The 13,525-nt window shown below is 44.2% G+C and overlaps 1 protein-coding gene across 2 annotated transcripts in view; it reads left to right on the top strand.

The window, feature by feature from the left end:
- Positions 1 to 13,525, top strand: part of raph1b (Ras association (RalGDS/AF-6) and pleckstrin homology domains 1b) — a 40,542-nt gene that overhangs the window by 19,851 nt on the left and 7,166 nt on the right. The window contains exons 3-12 of one of the 2 annotated variants that reach the window (XM_030751114.1): positions 3,962 to 4,081; positions 4,459 to 4,564; positions 4,692 to 4,886; positions 5,595 to 6,019; positions 6,610 to 6,696; positions 7,200 to 7,274; positions 10,603 to 10,680; positions 12,234 to 12,393; positions 12,945 to 13,066; positions 13,401 to 13,466. In XM_030751114.1, coding sequence (XP_030606974.1) covers positions 3,962 to 4,081; positions 4,459 to 4,564; positions 4,692 to 4,886; positions 5,595 to 6,019; positions 6,610 to 6,696; positions 7,200 to 7,274; positions 10,603 to 10,680; positions 12,234 to 12,393; positions 12,945 to 13,066; positions 13,401 to 13,466 — 1,434 coding nt within the window. The remainder of the gene's footprint in view (positions 1 to 3,961; positions 4,082 to 4,458; positions 4,565 to 4,691; positions 4,887 to 5,594; positions 6,020 to 6,609; positions 6,697 to 7,199; positions 7,275 to 10,602; positions 10,681 to 12,233; positions 12,394 to 12,944; positions 13,067 to 13,400; positions 13,467 to 13,525) is intronic. The other variant, XM_030751123.1, reaches the window with a different exon arrangement.

Raw genomic sequence — 13,525 nt, 5'->3', positions numbered from 1 at the left:
TCCACATCCCAGCTCTCTTATTTCCTGTGCGACTGAGATATGAAAGGATTTATTTGTAACTCAGATGTTGATCATTTGAATGTGAACTGGAGGCAGAACAGGTGCTGCTGAAACTGTCGGCACTTTATCGTAACGACTTGTTTTCCCTTCTCTTGTATTCTGAGATCTTATGAATTCATGATTTTCACAAAATAGGTTTTTTATCTCAACCAATGACTAATAAGTAAAGAAAAGAGCAGCAAAAGTGTGACCAGAGAGTGCTCTTTTTCCACTGTGGTCAAAGATAGCGTAACATGCAAATGACTAGGCTGGAAAGCTATATTGTCATCATCATCGTGATGTTGCTGGGAGATGAGTGATTCAGTGTACTTGTGAACTACCCAAAAGACAAGTACTACTCCTCTGGTTTGTATGCTGAGTCGTAAAAGTTGTTTGTCCCAGCTGCTGTTTGTTGTGATCCAAATGAACAGCAGTGTTCTGTCCCCGTCACGCAAACTGAATTAAGAGAAACAGAACAGGACTCAGAACTATAGCTGCTCCTGAGTATTTAGGAAGTGTTTCCCCTACAGGGTTTAATGTTGGATCCCTCAACTTTTTAGTGACAAAACATGTCTCTGTCACCTAGCCAAGGGCTTGATTGCAGCTCGACTTGTCATATTTGGTGTGAAAACAGGCCTTAGGCAGCATCAGTCACTCCAACACACATGACCTAAAAACAAGAGATAAACGAGTCCATGTTTTAGACGAGTCGGATGTTTTCTTGCCTTAAAAGAAAGGTACTCTTTATGAATCCTTAACCTGTTTTTCTGTGTTGTAACAAGATTAGACCTGATACATCTGCAGCAAGTTGGTTTAATAAAAAGCTTCCACTTAATCAGTACACACAAGGATGGCAGGTTTTAAGCATTGTATATATGGAAACATATTCGAGACACAATCCGGTCTTGCACAACAGTTTAACATCCAGTCTTCTTATTGCTCCCTTTCCAATCCTCTTGATATGCTCTGATCTGGATGACTTAGTCTAAAGATAGACACGTCTTTCTCTTCCTCCTCCTCCCACCTACTCAACCTCCTCAGCACCGGGTGTTGTGCTTTCTTTAACATTCAGAGATTTTTTTGTTCTTAGACACTCTCAACTTCTCTCCTTCCCTTTGCTCCTCATCCCTTTTAGCCAGTGCTGCAGCATCAGTGGCAACTGTAAGCGTTTTATATGGAAGCAAACCAAAATGAAGAGACTCCACTGGGAAGGCCTTTGACCTTTAATCTTTCACCCCAGACTTCTGAGCTACCCAGCAGTCACAGGAGACAGGCGGTCATGCTCAGACAAGACAGAGGGACCGTGCAGCATCAGCAGGGAAAAGACCACGGCTGGTATTTAGATTGTGATGGTGCCTGTAGGAGTGCATTTGCACACCACACACACACACACACACACACACACAAACACAGCTTCCTGCTATTCTCGTGTCTCTCCCAGGTCATGCTCCATAAGCTTAAAAGCAGGGCCTCAGGTGGTAATTCACTTAAACCTACAGCAGCATCTGCTGTTAAGGCTGTGATTCCATTAGAATGACAGCAGCTACTTCCAAAGTGCTCTTTGTTTTTGGCCGTGCATCATTTTGCTCTATTTTTACTCTTTCTGTATCTGGACTGAATATGCACCAACTGCATGTATATATTTATACAAGTGTTTGTGGACCTTACTGCAAATCTGTGTGTGTGTGTGTGTGTGTGTGTGTGTGTGTGTGTGTGAGAGAGAGAGACTGTTAATAAAGGACCCCAGGCTGTTTACACACAGCTGTTGAAATTGTCCTGCAGTGTGAGTCATTTTGTCTATGTGTATTTACATATGGAAAAACCTCAGGGAATACTGGCAAACTGTGCAGGCTCTTTTGATTTTAGTCATTTCCTCTTCTTATGGTCTTCCTGATGCCGTATTCTGGGATGCTCACCTGTTTTCACAATGGGAGACCCACAAATACATGTCTGTGACCCAAGGGGCCTCATATGGAGCCACATTTGATGGTAGCCAAGTCAACAAATAATTTGAATTGTAAAGGTTACCATGTAATTTAATGTGTCTGGGTGTAAGGGTGGTGATGTCTGGATCTCACTTTCAGCACCTCAAGTTTCTCCCCCCCGCCCACAAGTACCCCCCCGCCCCCCCCAAACCCCCTATAAGTGCCATAGATACTCTGGACGACAGCTGGAGTTTCCTGCCAAGAAACAGGCTACGGGGGAAATGAGGAATTCTGCACATCCTGGCTATTTCCTGTTCTGGCTGCCACACACATTCATGAGTGGATGGATATCATTTTAAATGCACACATACACACTGGGTTGTTTTTGTTTACATACTCGTAGACTCCATTCTTCCTCCACAAGATGACAAGTCCATGTTTCTCATGTGTTTTAATGAGTGTGCCGGAAGAAGGAAGCAATCCATCATCAACACTATAATAAACGCTCAGCAGTGGCAGCTTTGGTTTGTAATACAAGCTTGTAACACCAGCTTCAGAGTATATTTTCTACATGCACCACATACAGTGATTTCAAGTAGTAAGCATGCGTGCTGTCTGAAATAAGCACCCCTCAGCTGCTTAGCCTTTCTTCTTTTGGCTGGTTTGCTACTCACCTTAATCACATTCTAACAACAAAGCGTAGCTTTCAGGCTGATTATCAAATCTTCAGTATAGCCATAAAGGCAACACACACATACTCACATATAGTACAGACGCTTTGCTAGATCAAAAGAGCAGGGGTCATCAGCTGGGTTAATCCTGGTTTGGTACAGTCACCACCAGTGCCTGACACCACATAGCTGGGATAACAGGAGGGAATGACACCCCTCTGAAAACATCAATGGGATTACTCTGGAATATTCTATCTGACTGGCCTGTATTGGGGGCTCTGGATTGTACCAAGACAGGGGTGCTCTCAAAGGGAAGAGCTAAGTTGAACGTCCTTCCTCAGTGCACATTGGCTTTTGTGGGAATATATTCCTGCACATGGACTGAAGAGAATCAGATTATCTAAATTCTGTAACTACGGAGTTGTCCAAAAGAAATGAGGACGAATGTAGGCACACATCAAGGCTACACATTGGAGACATTTTCTGTTACATTTGTCTCCTTGATATCATGTTTTCATTTAGTGTTTCGTCTACTGTAATGTCCTTGTGTGTATGAAATGGGCCGGGTTTTTGTATTTCAGCTTTGACTCTAGATCTTCAGATTTCCTCCACATTTTCCGTCTTTCTAAAATACCAGTATTAAACTGCTTTTCAGATCTCTTGTTCTGTTTAATTATTAGATATATGAGCTGGTGGACTTGGGTCAGTCAGGCAAGCAGATGCATACTGGTATTGCACCACTTTCCCTTTAATCCACTAGATGGAGCTCTGCCATCACCTTTGACCAAAAAAAAAAAAAACAGCTGGGTGCGCTCAGCCATCCAGCTCCTCCTTCCATCATTTTCACTGGACAACATGGCCTTTAATACTACATGCTATTGCTCTTTGCGGTCTGATTAATATCTTAATTTAATACCGATCTGTGAGTCCCCAAAGAAGAGAGTAGATTTGCTCCACCCCCACAGATATGAGGAAGATGCTCTGCTCCCCCCTCAGTTCTGGCTCTTAAACCGGTAGTAGAGGTGCTGGGTGTGTCAGCAATGCACAGCACACAAGGCACTACAGGGTGATCACACAGCACAGGGTGCCCGCTAGGGGTCTGTGAACGGTTGTCATGGTAACAGGCAGTGAGGTTGGCTTGAGCTGAAGTTTTTCTTTTTGGGGGGGGGGGTTCTCTTTCCTCATTTAGATCATTCCTGCTATGTGGGTGTGACCTGATATCTTGTGAAATTGTCTCTTATTTTTTATTTTCTTTCTGTTGCATTTGTGGATCTGTGTGTGTGTGTGTGTGTGTGTGTGTGTGTGTGTGTGTGTGTGTGTGTGTAGATGGAGCAGGTATCAGATGATGAGTTGGATCATGGGGCAGAGGAGGACAGTGACAAGGAGGACCAGGACCTGGACAAGATGTTTGGAGCCTGGCTGGGAGAGCTGGACAAGCTCACGCAGGTTAACACACACACACACACACACACACACACACACACACACACACACACACACACACACACACACACACACACACACACACACAAGCACTAGGAGGGTGGTTGGTTACACAGATGCAGACGGAGCACAGAGAAAGGAAGGGGCTGTATCCATAGCAACCTTAACACTGCTAATCCTGTCTCCCCTTACTGTATCCTAGCAACTCCCCTCCCACTACCACTACTTTGTATTTGTGCAGGTCTGTGAGTACCTGAGGAGTCTGGCAGTCAGACATAGTTGTTACGATGCGCTTTGACTGTAGTGTGAGAGTGTGTGTGTGTGTGTGTGTGTGTGTTGCAAATGTGCATCTCATGGGTTTTATTGTGTGTGTACTGTAGAGTCTGGATGATGGCAGGCCACAGAAAGCACTGCAGAAGCCTCCTCTCAGGCAGGAGACAAACATGGCCAACTTCTCCTACCGCTTCTCAATGTATAACATAAATGGTAAGCCCTCGCTTCAGTGTTCCCATCAGTATAATACCTGAACAGAGATGGTCTAAAAAAAGATCCACTAATTAATGTAACCCTCTTTGGCCCAACCTCTCTTTTTCTCTCACTTTGCTCCTTGCAGAGGCATTGAATCAAGGGGACACAGTGGACCTGGATGCCCTGATGGCTGACCTGTGTTCCATCGAGCAGGAGCTGAATACCATTTCCAAACCAAACTCAACTTCTCGCAGCCAGAGCAAAGGCCAGCAGAGGGCCCCTGGGGGGCGCAGTGCCAGCACTAAGCACATAGGCACCAGTGGAGGGGGAAGCAGCGGAGGTAGTCCTGCTCAATTACGGCCATTTAAAACCAGCTCCTAAACCATTAGACAATAATTGTCAATAAGTAAGACTGTGGCATCCTTTGCTTTTCACTGCCTCCTCATCTTCATTTATTGATCAGGATTGCTTTCAATCTGCTATATCTACTATTTAGCAATTCAGCTTACCTGTTATCCATACTTTACCCCGAAGGTTTCCAACTTTTATTCATGCACTTAACTAACTCTCAGTTTACCCAACAACTGTATATGTTGCTCCATATTTAGCAAACAATTTCAATTGCTTATGCATATTTTAGGCTAACTATTCTTCACATTTTGACCATTATTTATTCAAATAATTTATGCACTCAGCTACCTCCTATTTCTACTGCTTATCCAGTAATTTTAGTTAACTGCTGTGCAGCAAAAAGAAGAGAGTTTTTATAGGATGAAACAATAATTTCAAACTTTGCCCTCATCTAAATTATATTTCTGGGGTTGAAGGACCCAAGAGGAACAAACACATGCAAAGTTATAACAGAGAGAGAAACGAGGGAGAAGCTTCAAAGATCCACAAAGAAAATCAAACACTAATTCTACAGTTTCACTGTCAATTTTGTTGTTATCTTATTTCTTGTGTCAATATTAGATGTATGAAAATGCAGTGGAAATGTGCCATGCAATGAGATGTGAATTTCACTGTCAAATTTGAAACTCGCCAACAGGAAGTACGAGTAGCAGCACTCGAGCCTCCCCGGCCAACACGGTACGAGGTGGTAGCGTCAGCGCTCGCCCTGCGGCCTCTAACATCTCCCTAGATGACATCACCTCTCAGCTGGAGAAGGCCTCCCTCAGCATGGATGAAGCGGCACGTCAGACATCCTCTTCTTCTTCCTCCTCATCTTCATTTTCCTCCACCACTATCCGGCGACCCTCGTCTGGATCGTCCGGCGGTGGAGGGCAGCACCGGAGGACGGGTTCAGTGGGCGCTGTCAGTGAGCAGGACGCCCCGTCGCAGCGGTCGAGTATAAATTCAGCATGTGCCTCGGCTTCGAGCATGGACTCCCTGGATACTGATAAAGTGACGGGGGGAGAGGCGGAGGGCCAGAGCAGCCCAGCCTCACAAGGACAAAACCAGACCAATACAGAGGTACAAACCACACCAAAAGGCATGTAGACATATTATTTATCAGCTAATGAGTGTGTGAGTGAGCCACACACTCATGAGACAGTTTAAACAAGTCTTTGCAGATGTAATGGTAAGTGTAATTAGTACTGGGGTCAGTTCAGTTCATAGACTAGGAAGAGTCAAAAAGCGCTAGACTGAACTGACCTTAATAAAACACCAGCATGTTTATACACGCGTAATGTTTAGAAGGAACTGCATGCCTGCAGCCTATGGAGACTAAACGAACAATACAGCCTCTCTATTGTTCGTTTGATGCTGTCATTGAGTGCATTGCAATCTCAAGTGTGACTTGGATTACACTGTTAACACCTGCCTTTATTCACTGACAAAGCACTTTGGCTCCCTAACAAAAAGCATTCGCTAAAGCGTGCCGTAGTTATATGACTTGTACAGAAGCTCAAATGCAAGAGAAGCCATGACGGACTCTTGCATGTCCCCTTTTTCCCCTGCATGTGTTTATACTGTCTGTGTTTGCATCCTTTCTTATATCCGTGGCCTCTATCCACACACACACACATCCCCCTTCTGCCTGCACCACCCGATTTTCCCAGCATGTCACACTGCGACGAGCCAACAGTAAGGCGGCCAGAAGGCAGCTTGACTTCACCTCGCGAGAGGGTGAAGTGGATCGGGCCACTGTAAGTGCATGAGTGCGAGCTTGCGAGTTTGCATGATTGAGCAATATCTCCAGTTATTCCTTTAGAGTGTAATGGTACACACTGCCACTTTTGAACCATTCTCTATTACAGTAGATCCTAATTGCAGCAGAATTTTTACAGTTAAGCTGTTGTGTGAGTGTTTGATCTACTTTGTTATGCAAACCAAAGTGTGTGTGGTGTGATATCATAGCTGTGGAGTACAGGTTTTAGAGAATATACAGCATACGGTGTATTCAAACTTCTCTCTCTCATGATCATTGCTTCTTTTCCCACAGCTAATTACAGCCACGACTGCTGCGTTCATTAATGAAACCCTCTCTTTGCTTCCACGCTTCTCTGTACAAAACCAGATCAAAACACCTGCAATTAATAAGCCTCACAGAATCACCTGGCACTGACTTTTCTATATTTTGTCTCTTCTCCTGCTCTTCTTTTTTTTTTTTTTTTTTTTTTTTAAATCCCCCATCTCTTCCTCACCCAAGCACTCCTATCTGGACCAAGAAACCTCGCTCATTCTGAAAAGCATAGCTGGAAAGCCTTCTCACCTCCTGACCAAGGTGATTCGCTCATACACTTTTTCTTTCATTTCTCTCCTATTTGTGTGCGTGTGTGTGCGTGCTTTGCTCCTCTCTTCTGCTCTGCATGTCTTTGTGGAAAGATCCATGCTGAGAGTAGCTGGAAAAACAGTCCTTCACAGTGACTCTCACTCACAATAACAGGAGCGGGGTGTTTTTATTTTGAAATGCACAAGGGAAGAGAAATTACCCTTCAAAAACTAAGCAATAAAAATCTAATCTAACATATTTCAGAATGGATTTTTCCTCCTCACGCTTTACCTCCACGTGTATCACATGTATCATTCACTGGCGTATGTTGTTTTGTCTGTGGGTCTTGATTCTGTTTGCTTTTTCTTTCTATCTTCATGTTGCTGGCTTTTGATTTGCACTCTGTCTTCTTTAAGCAATAAAAGCTTACAAGTTTATAAATGTAATATCAGCTGTTACACAGACATTTATTGTAGAATTTATAAATCATTACTTTTCTATTTAAACTTGTTTAGAAGTCTAAACCACCAAACCAGTATGCAGCTCGAGGGCATTAAATGAAATGATTTGCTGCTTTGCTTTTATTTTGAAATTTCTATCTTTGCTTTAGAAACACTAGTTACACAGAAAGCAACAGAAGGTGTACTTGCAAACATTTTCTGTGGATTTCAGTCACATCTCGCAGTCCTCTTCAGCAGATGGAGCTCGCTCACAATGAGTTGCTCACATTACAGAGACTAAACCACTACTTGATTCACCCATAATTAAGATAATGACCTTATGTGCTATCTCAAAGCCCCGTTATGGATTTTGTGTTCGGCTGGGAAAAACATCATCGTTTTTATTATTCAAATTTCTCTGTAATCTAATGTTGTATTCGAAGCTCCCAACCTTCTTTGTTTTAATTTAAACCTCTTGCAGCCTCTCAGTAAATGTTTTGGCTGCAGCGTTTGGCTCCTTTGCAAAGTTGATGCTGAGCATGTGTGTGCATATTTGTTGCTGGTGAGCGATCTCGCCATTGATGCAGAACGCATATCGAAGTACAAACCAGATGATTCCAAGATGGTTAGATATTGAACGCCAGAGTTTAAATCCTTTTACGCTTCTGTTGAATATGAGATCAACTACAAAAGAAAGTCTGTGTCCTTAGAAAATAAAAGCTGTATGTTTTTCCACACAGAGATCTCCATTAGGGGCCGTTGGCAGTGAATTCTGAGCCCTTTCAGTGATGTCCTTTATTTGAATATAATGGGTGCCAGCAGCAAAGCTGCACAGCTCACATGCCCTCAAGTTTTAGAGCTAAAATTTTAAAAGGGCAGCCACTTTATGGTTCGGATTAATTCAGTGGTTCAAAACTCGGTGCCTTTCGCTGTCTGTCCCTGTACTCAGAGCCCTTGACTATAATTTTTTTTAAAGGGGAGAGGAGAGAGAGCCTGCAGCTTACAGGCTGGGAGGAGGTTTATGTGTTAGTGTTACACTTTCCACCAGAGAATAGAAGAAGGCGAGTTGCAATCGCCTGGACTCACAAATTTTCTCCCTCTCCTCGCTCGCGAATCAGAATACTGAATGAGCGCGGGATGCTTGGGAACGAGCGAGGCGGGAGAGAGTGGAAAGACATCAAAGGAAGTGGCTGCCAAGATTTTTTTTTTTCCCCTCAGACTAGGCAGAAGAGGTTTTTTAAAAATTGGCTCTGGTGTGGCTCAGTGTGAAAGCGAAAGGGGCAAAACGCCTGTGGAATCGGAATCAGACTAATGTCCAATAAAAAGCAGGGAGTGGATGTCGTGTGGAGGGGGAATAAGGGAAGGGAGAGTGAGAATTGGGGGTGGGGGGGTCATGCTGACATTGCTCGGGCTAAACCCACACTGTGACTCAGATTGACTCTGGACTGTAATCTGTACAACTCGCATGACCTCTTGATCGCCGTTGCTCTTACTCAGTCACTCACACACACACACTGGGGTGGCTAAAAGCCTGCCATTATGTGTTGGCCAAACACACTCTTGGTTTTAAAGTTTTAATGTGTGTGTGTCCTAGAGTCGGTCATGTGGAAAAGGTAGTCTGGGTCAAGGAATGGGCGGGGGGCCTCTTGGGATAAGAGGCTTGGGAAGCACTTGTTAATACCCCTCACCCTCTCTCTTTGAACACACATGCCAGTGTGTGTATATACACATAACTTCAAATATTCAGCACCTCAGCTTCACATTCACCCACTCTCCGTCCTTGTCACTGTGGTTTAGCTTCGGGGCCGGAGTCGGTCACGGTCTTCCCCCACCTCGACCTGATTGGCTAAAGGGTACAGGGTCCTTTAAAATGGAGTTAGCTGGTTGGGCGACCCTTCCTTCTAGTATTTTTTTTTTTGGTGGGGATTATGCTCCATCGATTGGGTACGCTCCCAAACCCCTGCATCTGCTGTAAAGAGAGGAAACGAGTGATGGAGAGGGAGAGGGGAGGAAGCAGGAAGGGGGAGGGGCGTTTTCCTCCCTACTGTCTCACTTGGCGTTTTAGTCAAATTGTGCTCATCTTGGCCGCACATGTCTGCGTGTCAGTGAACCTGCACTGTCACAAAAGTCCCCGGTCAGCACAGTCTCAGCCCCTTTGACCGGTGTCATCTTTGGGTGATGGCAGATGTGGATGCAAGGCTGACTTTTATCTGCTGAGAATCAAGGTGGAATAACTTTTTTTCTTTTTTTTTTCTTTTTTTTTATGTTTCGTTTTAAAAGAAGAAACCGCATTTGTCCGATTTTTATATCAAATTATGGATGCATCTGGATATTTTCCATTTTCGAACGTGGTTTTTCTATCTTTAAACGGGATGCGTAGATGCTCTCAGAACTGATTCTACATTCATCTGCAGCCTCTCGCCCTTCGGGGATCTTGTACTATTGTCTCCCTTCTGCTGTATATCAAGATCAAAAGAAACTGCTGCAGCTCCATATGAAACCAGTATGAAACCATAAATAGCAAATGGAGCGCCATTTTTGAGGAGCCAGTGCCACCACTGCATTTCTTTCTTTTTTAGCATCACTGTGTTTATTTGTTTTTGATTGAATAATCGCACACAAGTGCTATAACACGTGGAGGCTTACACAACCTGTAGAATGGAGGTGATGGCATCTTGTTGGAGGGGGCAGGTAAGCAACCTGAAGGGTAAACTAGATTTTTTTTGCCCATGACACCAGGCGCCATCATTCCAGGTGCTGGTGCATCTTTTTTTTTTTAAAGGTTTGGACAGCTGCTCACTATTTTATGAAGTTGTGTGTGCAGGATGTCTTATTGTAAAGTAGATGAGGCTATAAAATCAAAGTGTGCTGTATTAACAGGCTCCTGTGTGTTCATCTAGGAGGAGCAAGCTGCCAAACTGAAGGCAGAGAAGATCAGAGTCGCCCTGGAGAAAATCAAGGAGGCGCAAGTCAAAAAGGTAGGACCACCTCTTCACTGGCTGACTCTTTAGAGAAAAGGAAAAAAAAAAGCCCTCCTGACTTCTAATAATTGCCGTCTTGTCATATTTTCTGCATGCCGCATTTCTTTGTGAACTTCATTCACAGCGAGGCGGTGAAGCATGCAGAAAATAGGTCATTGCAGTGTTTGATTATGTGTGCGTTTGTCTGCTGGGGAGGGAGCAAAGAATCAGAGACGGGCTTCAGAAAAACATGGTGTGTGTGTGTGCGCACAGAAAGACAACACAGATCTTCACAAGACATGTCATTTATGCCGTGCATCCAACAAACCCACCATGTGCCGATTTTCGGTGAACAACCGGGGTGCGTTTGCTTCCATTGCGAGGTCGATACGGGACTCCTCTCACAGGCAGGCCATTTTTTCCAGTGTTTCCAGCAGTGAATGAACTGTCTCTGTGAATGAGAGCAATGCCATTTAACAGAATGGTGTCCTTTTTGCACGCAGTGAATGGTTGAAGCTCGACAGTGTTTCACAGAACAGGGCTAGATTTGACTCTGCCAAGTAAATGCAGTATGACAAGATAAAGGCTGCTGGTACAGACAGAACATTGGGGGGGGTCAGCCAACACAGGAGAGCGCTTTGATGTGCTAAATTATTTGTGCCTTGGTTGTCAGCATTTTACATGACCAGCAATGATTTTCCCACAGCAGTTTGAGTGCATCTGGATAAGAAATGTATCTTCTCCAAGCATTTAGACGTTAGATTTGATTTAACTTTTTCCCTTGGAGTGTGTGTGTGTGTGGGGGGGGGGAGCTCTAGTGAGAAATGTAGGTCATACCCCCCCCCCCCCCCCCCATGTCTGAGACTCATCACTGTCCCTCCATTCCCATTGGCCTGAGCCTCGGTTCAATCATCTGTACCCGTACACCGATTGGACCATCGGGGTCACAGTGGGAGGCGACAAGCAGGAGGTCAAGGAATCCTGGGCTTTATTTGGTTTCACACATTAAGGCTGCGGTTGTGTGATCCAGGATTTGGCACGTGTGCGAGTGCGCCACATCCAGATTAGTTTAAGCTTTCATGTTCCGGCTGCTCAAGGATGCCAAACTTCAGGTTCAAGTTTAGCGGCTATATGTGGGACATTGAGACCCCGTAAATGGTTTGAAGTATTTAAAATAAGCCTCACAAGCACGTGATGTCAGGAATTAAGACATTCATTTGTTATTGTTAGTGTGCCTACTGAATGTGCGATGCTATTTTATGTAATACAGTAAAATCTGAAGAGCTCAGAAGAGTAACACAAAATCTCTTCTCCACAGGCACTGAATACAGTGAGCAATACAGATGATGGCATAAAATATGATTGTGTGAATACACTGCTGGAAACTCAATTGGTTATAAAGAGTGGCTGATTTTTTTTTATTACAGTATAAATGTGGTTTATGTTAAACTCCTTGCATTATAGAGTGAATGATCTAATGCATGCATGATGATAAATCTTACATATCGGTGTCTGTTTTGCTCTCCTTCGTTCATGTTTTAATCTCCTCCCCTAACCCCCGTCTTCCTCAGCTGGTGATCAGGGTCCACATGTCCGATGAGAGCTCAAAGACCATGATGGTGGACGAGCGGCAGACAGTCAGGCAGGTGTTAGACAGCCTGCTGGATAAGTCCCACTGCGGATACAGCCCCGACTGGTCTCTGGTGGAAACCATCACTGAGCTGCAGATGGGTAAGGGAGCAACTGCCTGAGTCAAATAAATATTGTTTATGGTTTGCTTTGGTCTGCACTTGTGGCATATGATGAACGTGGGGGTTCTCACAGCATGTGTAGATGATAAACATATATTAAAATTGGCTATAGTCACGGTTTGCCCCACCCAAAAGAAAAAAAGACAGCAATTCCTTGAGAAGAAGAAAAGAAGAAGAAACAGCCTTTATTGTCCCACAGAGGGGAAATTTGGGTGTAACAGCAGCCGCAGTTATTATAAATATAAATAAAGATATAATAATTCACACTGTTAAGAAAAGAATATATAAAAAAGTCTGCTCCATCATGAGGAAAAAGAGCAGAAGATACAGAAACACAAAAACACATCTAATACTAAACAAAATGAGAAAAAACACGGAATTAGTGCGGAGCTGCTGAAACTGGCTGCCTGCTCGCGCGGCGCCGGAAGTCAAGGTATTAGTAAAGTGCACAGTTGGAGATGAGCAAAAACAAAACCTGCTTGCATCTTGTCTTCACTTCCTGTTCTTGCTCCTCCTCCTCCTCTTTCTCAGAGCGTATTTTTGAGGATCACGAGAACCTTGTGGAGAATCTACTAAACTGGACCCGGGACAGCCACAACAAGCTCATGTTCATTGAGCGCATTGAGAAATACGCCCTCTTCAAGAACCCTCAGGTGACCGCCTGTTACATTAAAACTACACACACACGGTGACATGTTCAGCAGAGCGAGGGCAGACGATGATCTCTCCCCTTTTAACTGCTCTGCATTCGACGCGCAAACGCCGACAGTATATGTTATACGCACAGAGACATTGTTTATGCATGCTGAGTGCCTGCACAGACCCAGAGAGTGAATAACAGAGTGTGTGTTGTGTAGGAGTGTTGGAAGTAGGTCAGAGCGAGTGAAAGTGAATAATTTATTTACACATAAGATAAGGTGAGACTTTCTCCCCCCCCTCTCGACTCACGCCTCCACTGACTTCACTGTTCTGCTCAATCACTTCCAGAACTATTTGTTGGGGCGGAAGGAGACATCAGAAATGGCCGACAGGAATAAAGAAGCTTTATTAGAGGTAAGATTGTGTTTTAAGTTAAACCACAGATGCTCGTATCATTTCTCCTAATCCGGAGC

The sequence above is a fragment of the Archocentrus centrarchus genome, chromosome 2, assembly GCF_007364275.1.
Source record: "Archocentrus centrarchus isolate MPI-CPG fArcCen1 chromosome 2, fArcCen1, whole genome shotgun sequence".
Classification (NCBI taxonomy): domain Eukaryota; kingdom Metazoa; phylum Chordata; class Actinopteri; order Cichliformes; family Cichlidae; genus Archocentrus; species Archocentrus centrarchus.
The sequence above is the reverse complement of the archived record's forward strand: the minus strand, read 5'-3'. Positions and strand labels throughout refer to the sequence as shown.